This window comes from Phyllobates terribilis, unplaced genomic scaffold (genome assembly GCF_046119375.1).
Source record: "Phyllobates terribilis strain yellow unplaced genomic scaffold, ASM4611937v1 Scaffold_60__1_contigs__length_8166268, whole genome shotgun sequence".
Classification (NCBI taxonomy): Eukaryota; Metazoa; Chordata; class Amphibia; order Anura; family Dendrobatidae; genus Phyllobates; species Phyllobates terribilis.
In genome coordinates, this window is record NW_027362820.1 from 1,664,179 (window position 1) to 1,677,233 (window position 13,055).

The window sequence follows — 13,055 nt, forward strand, 5'->3', positions numbered from 1 at the left end:
CGCGCGGCTCCGCTCCGTACACCTCGTACACACGCGGCTCTGCTCCGTACACCTCGTACACATGCGGCTCTGCTCCGTACACCTCGTACACACACGGCTCTGCTCCGTACACCTCGTACACGCGCGGCTCTGCTCCGTACACCTCGTACACGCGCGGCTCCGCTCCGTACACCTCGTACACGTACGGCTCCGCTCCGTACACCTCGTACACACGCGGCTCTGCTACATCCACACTGTAAACCCCTCCTGACCCCACACATAAACTTCAGCTCATCCAGCACCATGACAACCAGCACACCAGAGTCCTGCATCCACTGAGACCCCTGATCATGTGACCCCTGACTCCTCCCCTCCTGTGACCTCATCACAGCTCCTGTGCGCACAGAGCAGCCATATATGTGGTGGCGGCTCTGCAGGTGGAGGTATGTGGAGATTCCCCATTACTGGGCATTAACCCCTTCAGCACCGAGACTCTTTTGGGGTCTTGTGTGGTGTGAACAGTGAGGTAACAGCTGTGGGCAGAATGCGGCTTTGCTGGTTCCCGTCCACATTAGATCCATTCAGACGACTGCAGGATGAAGGACAGAAGCCCAGAGAAGTCCTCACACAACGCCATTATTCCTCTCCTAGCTCCAGCACAGTAATGTAGATACTGGTGATTATCTCTCCATTACGAGTATCGGGGGAGTTCTAGTCCGCGCCCCGTATGTCTTGTGTCTGTTATACGGCCAATATACATTCGGGCATTGCCTGCCATACACTGTAGTGCTGTAGCCATGTTTTCTACTGGCATTACTGCGATTGGCCGGTCGCATCTTGTTATCGGTAGTGATGAGGGAACGTGCTCCGATAAGGGGTTAACCGAGCACGCTGGAGCATAACTGAGTATCATCGGAGAGTGCTTGTATATCATGTTCGCATCCCTGCGTTTGCATGATTTGCAGCTGTTAAACAGCTTCAACACGTGAGGATTCCCTAATAAACAGGCAATCCCGTCATGTGTTGAGGCTGTCTAACAGCCGCAAATCATGCAGACACAGGGACTCGAACATGATATACGAGAACTCCGATGACACTCGGTTGTGCTCGGTTAACACCTTATCCAAAGACCATTCGCTAGTTATTGGGCCTTACAGAAGACCCCGCGATGCGATGCTTGGCCCACTGTCCTCAGAAAGTACAGTAGTTCAAGGAGAGTTGTTATAGGAGGGAGTGCTTAGATTAATGTCATCTCCCTTCTAAATATTATAAAGCTGCCTTCCATGTGGCACTAAAGGGTGTATTTCACCTTTTTTAACACCTTTCCGACATGGTCAGTAATAGTACGCACAACGTCAGAAAGGCCGGTTCAGCGGGGTCTCCGGCGCTGAGCCCGCACTGGACCGAGCACATGGCAGCTGATTATTACAGATCCGCCCGCGACTACTAACTAGTTAAATGCTGCTGTCAATCTCATTAACAGCGCCGCGCCGGAAGCGCGTCACTTACCCCACCCATCGGTGACCCCGTCACGTGATCGCGGGTCACTGATGGGTGGGCATGACAGCCCTGGGTCTGCAGCAAACCCCAGTGGTTGTCAGGTAAAGATTGCTATGAGCGCCACCTAGTGGTCGGTACTCATAGCACAGGAGCATTTCTGCTACATAGAGGTGATCTGCTCATCACCTCTATGTAGCAGAGGCGATCGGACAGTTGCTGCTTCTAGTCTCCTATGGATACTATAGAAGCAAGCAAAAAGTGTAAAAAAAAAAAGTTTTTAAAAGTTTAAATCACCCCCTTTTGCCCCATTCAAAATAAAATAATAAAAAATAAACCCCATATACACATATTTGGTATCACCGCTTTCAGAATCACCCGATCTATCAATATAAAAAAAATAATTAATCCAATCAGTAAACGGCATAAGAAGAAAAAAATTCCAAATGCCAGAATTACGTTTTTTTGGTCGCCACAACATTGCAATAAAATCAATAACGGGCGATCAAAACATCGGATCTACCCCAAAATGGTATCAATAAAAACGTCAGCCTGGCACGCAAAAAATAAGCCCTCACCCGGCCTCAGATCCCGAAAAATGGAAACACTACGGGTCTCGGAAAATGGCGCCATTTTTTTTTTTTTTTTTTTAGCAAACTTTGGAATTTTTTTTCACCACCGAATTAAAAAAGAACCTATAAATGTTTGGTGTCTACGAACTTGTAATGACCTGGAGAATAATAATGGCAGGTCAGTTTTAGCATTAAGTGAATGTGGAAAGAAAAAAGAACAAAAAACAACTGTGGAATTGCATTTTTTTTGCAATTTCACTGCACTTGGAATTTTTTTCCCGTTTTCCAGTACATGATATGGTAAAACTAGTAATGGCGTTTAAAAGTACAACTCTTCCTGCAAAAAATAAGCCCTCACACGGCCATATTGACTGAAAAATAAAAGGGCTATGGCTCTGGGAAGAAGGGGAGCAAAAACGAAAACTCAGAAACTGAAAATGCTCCTGTCATGAAGGGGTTAAACCTAGTAAATAAATAATGAATTTAAAAAAATGACATGGAGTCCCCCCCTATTTTTGATAACCGGCTAAGGTACATCAGACAGCTTTGGGCTGATATTATCCTGCTGGGAAGGTCCATGGATATTGGCCCCTTCCAGCCTAAAAATACCCGTCCGCAGCAGCCTCAGAATTGTCAAATCACATTAGATGCGACAAATTTTGGCACTTTGTCTACCTCTTCCCAATTGCCCTGGTATGTTGGCAACCGGGGTAATATTTTTGTGGTTTATGTCAGTTGTGTATTGTCAACTGTTATCAATCCTAACAGTTAGTATTGGAGAAACGTCTATCAGACACCCCCATTACTAACCCAGTAAACTGAAAGAAAATAAACACAAATATATTTTTTTATAAAACAACTTCCCAGCAGACAGCAGAGGAATAAAGTTCAGAGAAGAAGCTTCATAGAAAGACAATGAAGTTACAGACGTCATTTAACCCTCTGAGAGAAAGTGATTCCAGGGAGTAAATCCAGAACACGTCTCTGTAGAAGTTTACAGCGTTGTGATTGTGAATCCGCTGCGGTCGCCTCTTCTAACACCGACCATCGGAGATCAGAACTTTTATCACCATCTCTGAGAAATGTCTGGCCATTGTGGTCTCCCCAAACTTCTGCTCTTCTTCATTCTTTTTCTTGCAGGGGCCGCAGTGGATTTCATCCTAGACTCATAGAGCCGAATAGAGGAGCCATGTTCCTTCAGTCTGATTGTAATTGATCATGACGTTTGTCCAATGTCCACTTTAAAGAATTTGTCCACTACTTTTTATGAACCCCCCAATGTACCCCCCGGGGCCCAGAAGTGTTTTTGTAAATACCTTGTGGTGCCTTTCTGCCTCCTTGCGACGCTACCGCTGGCCGCTCAGAGGCATCACATGACCCGTCACTGATGTCACGTCAAGTGAGGCGTGACATCAGTGACGCGCTCACCGCGGTGGATGCTGGGCTGTGGGCGGGGTTACCCCGTGCGTCACACCCAGCATCCACCGCTCGCTTTCCCAGTGAATGAGGAGAGGAAGAGCGTGCAGTGGATGCAGGGTGGGACGTGCTGGGTAACCCACGCCACAGCCCAGCGTCCACCGTGAAACGCAGAAGTGAGTACCACCTGGTGCAGCCGGAACTTGACGTGACATGAGCGGATGTCAGAGCCGGCTGCAGCCAGGGGTCACGTGATGCCTGTGAGCGGCCAGTGATAGCGCCACTCACAGGCAGAAAAGGCACCACAAAGTATTTAGAGAAACACTTATGGGCCCCGGGGGAATACATTGGGGGATCATATAAAGTAGTGGACAACCCCTTTAACACAAGGGCACTTTACCGAGTAAATCACACCAGAAATGTAGCAGGTAAAAACCACCAATATCCACAGGTGTCCCTTCTAATTGATGGGAAAACTATCACCTTTAATAATCTTCCAACAGTTCTTGCATGACAAACATGGAAAAGTGCCCCTTTATGGATTTGAAAGAAAGTCTGTTTAGACACTTGAGCTTAATAGTATCAGCTCTAATCAAATGGTTAGATAGTGATTTACCCTGAAGATTCACAAATTGTGAGGTTGTTTTAAAAATGTTATGTTTAGGGTGTTTTTGTGAAGGAATCATGTATTGATCTCATAGTACAGTGCCCCTTTCTTGGCCCCCACACACAGTATACTGTTCCCCTAGTATCGCCATCCACCCACACACTGTATAATGTTTCCCCAGTACCTCCATCCCCAATTTTATTTTTTGGGGGTGTTTTTCATGTAATCTATGGAAACCTACATGAAAATGCTAAAAAATTCCCATCATATCCAGAGAAAAAAAATACATTGTACATGGAGAATTTGGCATCAAATACCTCTTGTGTTGGTGTTCTTACAAACAAGCTTTTATAAATGTCTCAAACTTCTGTGTGTGAATCAGACATGAGATCTAACATGATAGAAGATTACAGTCTGGAAATATTCATATAAACGGCCGGTGGTGATGTAGTCAGTGACGGACTGTGGCCAAATATGTTTCTAAAGCCGTAGTTGAAGATCAAAATGTCGTCCTCATCATGAAGTAGTTATTTCTCATGTCACGTGTAATGAATATCTCCTGCAGTATTGCTAATGCCGATTGCAGTGTCGGTAAATGAGACGAGAATTAGCAATAAGGAAGATGAGTCTATGAGAAACGTATTCAGCTGCAGACTCCAAGGAAGAAACTGCTTGTTGTCTGTGGCCTAAAATATATAGGTTTTATTACTAGATGTAAAGAAGAAAACAAATTAGTAGAAAATAGTAAATCTCATATGTTTCCCTTATTATCTCCAGTGATTGTATTATTACTAGTGTTGAGCGAGCACTAAAATGCTCGGGTGCTCGAAACTCGGACCGAGCTCACCGTGATACTCGGGTGCTCGACCCGAGCAACGAGCCCAATGTTAGTCTATGGGAGACCCAAGCATTTTTGCGGCGGCACCACCGGCAGTCTGTAGAAAGCCTAAAAAGTGTCCAAAACGATAGTGACAGTGCTCAAAAGACATGGGGACAGCATGGGGATCACCCCAGGAAGCATTTCTGACCCCCAGGTGACTGCTGTCAACAATGTGGTCAGAGGTATTAAGCCACTTTTATGTCTCACAATAAAACGTTCAAAAGCGAAACTGAAACGGTTTTCCTGTGAAATATGTTAAGGAATTTCCTTTCCAGGGTAAAGACTTGTGTATAAGGTAAAATAAATAACCAAAAACAAAAATACTCCTCCACACCTTGGGCTATGTTCACAAGTAGCATTTTTTATGCGTTTTTGCACTTTTGTATTGCTTTCAACTGTGACAAATGCATTCACCGGAAAATGTAATTTTAACATTTTACAACCTTATCTGGCCATGTGCTGTGTGACACATGCATACAATGCTGAAAAGACATGGGAACAGCATGGGGAAGACCCCTGGAAGCATCTCTGACTCCCAGGTCACTGCCTAAAAGTGTGCCCATCAGAAGTGATCCTTGCCGCATCAGAAGATGCAGGCTTGCAGCTATCCCCGTGCAAGTCCTTGTCCCAGGGCAGTGTTCAATTGTACCTCCCCCATTACTTGCAATGTAAGCGCAAATATGTAGCCAACCACCCACCCGCAGGCTGCAATACCATACTGCTAGCTTGCACTTGAAATGGGGCGTTTTAGTTTTGGAGGAGGCCGAAGCTGGCCACTACCTCATGGCTGCTTCGGCAGCGAGGTGTCAACACACGATCCCCAGCCGCCTGGCGGCGGCCGGGTGTCCATTAATGGTCCCCAGCCACCCCTATTTCTCCTGAGAACTTCCCCCACACTTTTCTTAGCCTGGCCTGCTTTAGGGCAGCATTGGACGAGCCCACCAGAGAACCAGACTCCTCCGGTGGGCCCTGGCTTCTCCATCAGGGGAGTTGAGAGTGCCAAGGTGAGGAGCATGATGATGATGATAGAAGTTAGCATCTGCTTTGTTTTCTTGGAATGCAAGCGCATGTATGTAGTAACAGCTAGGCCTGAGGTTTTCCTGCTACTATCCCAGTTCTATGACTCCTGTTAAAACAAAGCTTCAGGTGATAAATGATGGATGACGTGGTGGCAAAGGAGAAAGAGCAGGAGGAACAGGGACCATTCACATCAATATCAGGCCAGTCAACCACACATGTCTTGTAGGATATGTTTCTGTACCAAAAGGAGCGGTTCGGCTACACAGTTATAGGGCATACAGTGAGTGCAATGCCTACCAAAAATTTTGAGGCACTCCAATGCCCCTTGGAAGTGACATGGAGGTCAGAGGGCCTTAACTAAACCGTTTTTTCCATTTATAGCAACTGGGTCTCCTGTACACTGTTGGCCTAAGCAGTGAATGGAAGGCTTTCCAAAAATTATGAGAAACTGCAATGCTCCTTGAAACAGACGTGGATTACAGCGTACTAAAAACGTTCTACCCATTATTGGGGAGTGGGTCTCCCTTAGTTTTCGTCTTTGCATTGGAAAGCAAAAGCTGACTAAAATTAGGAGGAAATGCAATGCCCGTTGGAAGAGTCGTGGAGGTTAGAGGCAATTAAAAACAACATTTCAATGCCCCTTGGTTAGAGCTGTGGAGTTCAGAGTGGCTTAACAAGACGGTTTAATGCCTCTTTGAAGAGATGTGGAGGTCACAGTAGCTTAACAAGACGGTTTTAATGCCCCTTGAAAAAGTGGTGGAGGTCACAGTAGCTTAACAAGACGGTTTTAATGCCCCTTACAAGAGCCGTGCAGTACAGCATATTACAAACATTATTCCCATTATTGGGGAGTGGGTCTCCCATAATCTTTGCTTATGCCTTCCAAGCAAAAGCTGCCAAAAATTAGGATGGAGGAACTTGCAATGCCCCTTACAAGAGCCATTCAGTACAGCATATTACAAACATTATTCCCATTATTGGGGAGTGGGTCTCCCATAGTCTTTGCTTATGCCTTCCAAGCAAAAGCTGCCAAAAATTAGGACGGAGGAAATTGCAATGCCCCTTACAAGAGCCATGCAGTACAGCATATTACAAACATTATTCCCATTTTTGAGGAGTGGGTTTCCCATAGTCTTTGCTTATGCCTTCCAAGCAAAAGCTGCCAAAAATTAGGACGGAGGAACTTGCAATGCCCCTTACAAGAGCCATGCAGTACAGCATATTACAAACATTATTCCCATTTTTGGGGAGTGGGTCTCCCATAGTCTTTGCTTATGCCTTCCAAGCAAAAGCTGTCAAAAATTAGGACGGAGAAACTTGCAATACCCCTTACAAGAGCCATGCAGTACAGCATATTACAAACATTATTCCCATTATTGGGGAGTGGGTCTCCCATAGTCTTTGCTTATGCCTTCCAAGCAAAAGCTGCCAAAAATTAGGACGGAGGAAATTGCAATGCCCCTTACAAGAGCCATGCAGTACAGCATATTACAAACATTATTCCCATTTTTGAGGAGTGTGTTTCCCATAGTCTTTGCTTATGCCTTCCAAGCAAAAGCTGCCAAAAATTAGGACGGAGGAACTTGCAATGCCCCTTACAAGAGCCATGCAGTACAGCATATTACAAACATTATTCCCATTTTTGGGGAGTGGGTCTCCCATAGTCTTTGCTTATGCCTTCCAAGCAAAAGCTGCCAAAAATTAGGACGGAGAAACTTGCAATGCCCCTTACAAGAGCCATGCAGTACAGCATATTACAAACATTATTCCCATTATTGGGGAGTGGGTCTCCCATAGTCTTTGCTTATGCCTTCCAAGCAAAAGCTGCCAAAAATTAGGACGGAGGAACTTGCAGTGCCCCTTACAAGAGCCATGCAGTACAGCATATTACAAACATTATTCCCATTATTGGGGAGTGGGTCTCCTATAGTCTTTGCTTATGCCTTCCAAGCAAAAGCTGCCAAAAATTAGGATGGAGGAACTTGCAATGCCCCTTACAAGAGCCATACAGTACAGCATCTTAAAAACATTATTCCCATTATTGGGGAGTGGGTCTCCCATAGTCTTTGCTTATGACTTCCAAGCAAAAGCTGCCAAAAATAAGGACGGAGGAACTTGCAATGCTGGCAACACGGACCACGGTCACCCTGGTTGAATAGTGGTGGTGGAGGCTGAGGATAAGGAGAAGAGCATAAAACAGCCGAAATGAGGAAGCGTATACCCATGTGTGGGTGTGAAGCGGTGCATGTGAATACACCTCCCGAAATAACACAGTGGATTTGACTTTATGTTACTCTGCTGTCATTTGGTGGTGATGAGAAGTCTGGCCCAATCCAGCCCTTGTTCATTTTGATAAGGGTCAGCTTGTCAGCATTGTCAGTTGACAGGCGAGCGTGCTTATCAGTTATAATTCCCCCAGCGGCACTAAAAACACGCTCCGATAACATGCTAGCGGTAGGGCAGGCCAGGACCTCCAAGGCGTACAGAGCGAGTTCATTCCAAGTGTCCAGCTTGGATACCCAATAATTAAAAGGCACAGAGGAATCACGGAGGACACTGGTACGGTCGGCAAGGTACTCCCTCACCATCTTTTGAAACTTTCCACTCCTTGTGAGAGTACCCCGCGCCTCAGGGCCTGTCCGAAGGGAGGGTCTGAGAAAACTCTCCAAGAATGTTGACAGTGTTCCCCTGCCTCTGCTGAATTGGAGTTGCGTCTCTCTCGCCTGTACGCCTTGGTTGGGCAACGAACTGTGACCTCTGCCGCTAGCGTGCTCAGATGGGAATTTTTTTAACAGTTCTGCAGCAAGGGCCTTCTGGTACTGCCCCATTTTTGTAGACCTCTCCACCTCAGGAATAAGAAAGTGAAAGTTCTCCTTGTAGCGGGGGTCTAAAAGTGTCACCAACCAGTAATGACTGTCACCCAACATTTTGACAACGCGAGGGTCACGGTTAAGGCAGTGTAACATACACTGTGTTCCAAATTATTATGCAAATAATATTTTCTCAGATTTTCCCAAATTACCTATATGAATTGCAGTCATTATAATTTTCCAGTCAAATAACTATTAGAGTACAATTGAAAGGTTTTTGTACAAACTGCCTATGATAACAGTATATTTTTAAAAAAATAAAAAACTCAAACTGCCCTCAAAATGCATGTTCCAAATTATTATGCACAGCAGAGTTTTCAACCTTTTCATTTTAATAAAGAACAAAAAAAATGGTCATTTTTTAAATTATAAGCATTAGCAGGTTATTACAAACTGAAATCAAACAGTTTTCAACTCAAAACTTTATTCTAGGTGACGTTACATTTGCACATAGGACCCCTTGTTTGAAAGGAGCTTCTGAACTCTCTCGTCCATTGAATTTGTCAGGTTTTGGATGGTTTCTGCTTCAATTGTTTTGCATGAGGACAGAATACCCTCCCAGAGCTGTTGATTAGATGTGAACTGCCTCCCACCATCGTAGACACTCCTTTTGATGATGCTCCAGAGGTTCTCAATGGGGTTGAGGTCAGGGGAGCATGGGTGCCACACCATAAGTTTGTCCCCTTTTATGCCCATAGCAGCCAGAGATGCAGATGTGTTATGTGCTGCATGAGACGGGGCATTATCATGCATGAAAATGATCTTGCTTACTGGGATATACCAGACTTTTTTAAATAGATATATTTGCGGCTGAACAGTGAGCGACACACTCAAACTGTTTTTTTTTTAGGGAAAAAATGGCCCAAAAGTGGATAATACAGAGGTTTGAACTGTGGAACTGCAAAACCACACTTCTATTTCTCTGGCCTACACCAGACTATTTTAAACAGATATATTTGTGTCTGAACAATCAGAGAGAAACTATTACTGTTTTTCTTTACGGAAAAAATACCAACAGCTGGATAATAGACATTTTTTTACCGTGCAACGGCAAAACCACAGTTATAATTTACTGGTGTATACCAGACTCTTTTAAACAGATATATTTGTGTCTGAACAATCAGGAGACACTATTACTTTCTTTATGGCAAAAAATGCCAAAAGCAGGATAATACAGAGATTTGACCTGTGGAACAGCAAAACCACACTTCTATTTCCCGGGCCTACACTAGACTCTTTTAAACAGATATATTTGTGTCTGAACTGTCACAGACACACTTTTTTCTTTTTTTTGGGGGGGGGGGGGTGCACCAAAAGGTTAATAAAATGGGTATATGTACAGTGTGAAGAAGGAAAAAAAAAGAGAGGATTTAGATGAAAAAAAAAAGATTTTTTCTGGCCCCCGAGACCTGGAGCTAATTCTAGCGATTTGAGCAGCACCACACAGGACTGTAATGCAGCGTTTGCTGGTATAACCACTGCGTCTCCTATACAGCCTGCCTGCCTGATATCTGGGATAGATATTAGTCCTGAGAAGGACTGTTTGTTTGATTTGGCAGGCTTTAGAGACCCTACACTACCTATTTCGCACTATAAATCTCTCCCTAGCTCAGCAGCGCTGTCCCTACATTGTCTGATCCCGGCCGTCTGTGTCCAAGATGGCGGCGCCCGGTTTTAAATACTCGAGGTGACGCTGTGCAGCCAGCCAATCAATGTAATGCCCACAACCAACATGGCTGCGGCATTACAGTGACTGGCTGGCAATCCCTGCATGTTCATTGGCTCTGTAAAGAGCGCCACACATGCAGGGCGGAGACCCGAGCTCCCGCCCGAATAACCCGGAAATGCTCGGTGCTCGCCGAACATCCCGAGTAGTGTGATGCTCCGGCGAGTACCTGTTAGAACTAGTGTTGAGCCACCCCCGTAGTGTTCGAGTTCGGTTCGGTTCGTCGAACACCCGTGTGTTCGCCGAACTGTTCGTCGAACTGTTCTTCGAACACCGTTAAAACCAATGGCAGGCAAACAAAAACACATAGAAACACATAGAAAACACCTTCAAAGGTGTCCAAAAGCTGACAAACTGCTCAGAAGACACAACTAACACATGGAAAAGTGACAAGTACATATAGTCATGCGAAAAGAAAAGAGGTGGAGGAGTAAAAGGAGGGGGAGACACAGATATAGGCATGTCATGCCCTTCTAAAATCCAAAAAGTGAGAAGCCGACACGTTCAGTCCGCTCCTGCCACCTCCGTGTCGCCAGGTTTGTGCCAGAGCCGCGGTGAACCCTGACGGCCAGCCCCCCTCTCCCAATACTGGTGCCTGTCCGCTGGTGGGTCGAGCGAGCCCCCCTGTGGTGGAGGCAGCTCTAAGCTTTTTAATTTAAATTGTCCCTCTAATTTGAATGAATACACTTTAAATCCATTTACAAGGATCTATTGGAGGGCAAGTCTCATGCCAGCAGCCGCGTAATTCCAGCTCCAGTAGCGTCCACTAAAGCTGCTGCAGTTAAAAAGCTTTTATAAGGATCGAGCTCGGCTGTCCACCGCAAGGCATCCTACTGCCAGTCCCAGCCCCTATGCCTTGGGGTGCCTCCTGATGCTCTTCACTGAGTATCCCGTGGTCCCGAAGCATTTCCTTTGAAAAAATTAAGTGTCCAAACTACAGGTGGTGTAGCTTGCTTAACAGCCGGGATAATCCGCTGACTAGCAGACACTGCTACTAGGCACAAAGTATTTCCTGGGCTAGATGCAGTTAAAAATTTGTAATTAGATACTCTCGTTGGATGCTGAGAAAGCATTCCATAGAGTCTCCTGGCACGCCATATATGATTCTCTTATAAAGCTTGGGGTAGGGGTCTAGGGGACCCTTTTATAGCCAAAATCACGGCCCTGTATCACAATACGTCACCTAGGCTGAAGATAAATGGAACTGTAGCACCCTGAGGGCTCGGTTGCTACAGAGGTATTGCACCTCACCCAGAGGTGTGATATCTCACTCTCAGGTAAGGATGGAGTGTGGATCAGGACCCGACACCTGCATGCATTACACCACATTGCCGTGGGGCAGGGCGACCAATATGCCTCTGAGATGGGCACGACAGTCCCTGTCCCTGGCTGGAGTGGGGGGAGGGAACACTGAGGAAGGGGAACCCTGTAGTGCAGGAGCAGGGAGGAAGCAGTTCCTGGGTGCGTTGAGAAGGGAGTATAAAAGGTGGGCACCATCTTAGTTCAGTGCAGAGAAGTCTGAGCAGAAGTGGCAGGGAGCAGGGGCTCTGCATGAGCTCTGCTCCGGAGGCGGGCCTAGTAACAGAGGCCCAGGCCTGGAAGAGGGAGAAGGAAGGAAGAGGAGTGGAGAAGGCTCCAGGAACGAGGAATGAAGGGATCCCAGGGGTGCGGACGGGCGAGTCGCCACCGCACGCCCGAATCCACCTGCGTGGAGGGGTCAGGCCAAAGGGGGAGACCGGTCCCCGAAACTAGTGGAGGCAGGAAACGACCCTCAGCTAGAAACCGGAGGCTGTGACATTTTATGTGGCGCAACCCCTCGCTACACCCGCTAGGAAGGCACCACATAGGGTCAGGGAAACTGGCGCCAAGTTTACCTAGAGGAGGCCCGAGGCAGCCGGACAGAAGGGTTGGTAAGAAAGGCCAGACAAAGGACACACAAAAGGGGTCCTGTGAAGCGCTCCAAAGTTATCTGGGAGTTGTCTGAGCCCCTCACCTGGTGAGCACAGTACGACGTGGGCAGCCGTTACCTGCAGACGTGGTCTGGATAATAAGAACTGTGAGTAAAGGCCCTGGACTGCATCACTGACTCCGTGTCGTTACTGCTGCTGCCCTGCACCATCACCCCCATCCTCCGCATACACTGCCCTGAGGCTATACTCCTCCCGTGGGGAGTTATGCTACGCTCTGCTGCACCCACAACACCAGCCTCAGCGGTCTGCCCTGCAGCGGCGGTTCACTCTGACCGCAATCCACGGGTGGCGTAGTCGGACATTTAAACATCAAAACCACATAAATAGTTCCGCCACTGGTTTGACCACCCTGAGCCACGGAACCGGGTCGCCGCCACGAAGACTACAACCACCAGCATCCACCAAAAAGGGTCCGGCTCCGGGTGTCCCAAGGCCCAGGGGGTGCGTCAGAACATTTTCATCACCTTTCACAATCACCAATGGGACAAGGCAGGGATGTCCTCTGTCCCCTCTCTTAT

General features: G+C 46.7%; 1 protein-coding gene across 1 annotated transcript in view; it reads left to right on the plus strand.

Annotated features, from left to right (window-relative positions):
* Positions 1-1,050: 1,050 nt before the first annotated feature.
* Positions 1,051-13,055, plus strand: part of LOC141192375 (uncharacterized) — a 47,184-nt gene continuing 35,179 nt past the window's right edge. Inside the window, exon 1 of the mRNA XM_073661892.1 lies at positions 1,051-1,177. Coding sequence (XP_073517993.1) covers positions 1,051-1,177 — 127 coding nt within the window. The remainder of the gene's footprint in view (positions 1,178-13,055) is intronic.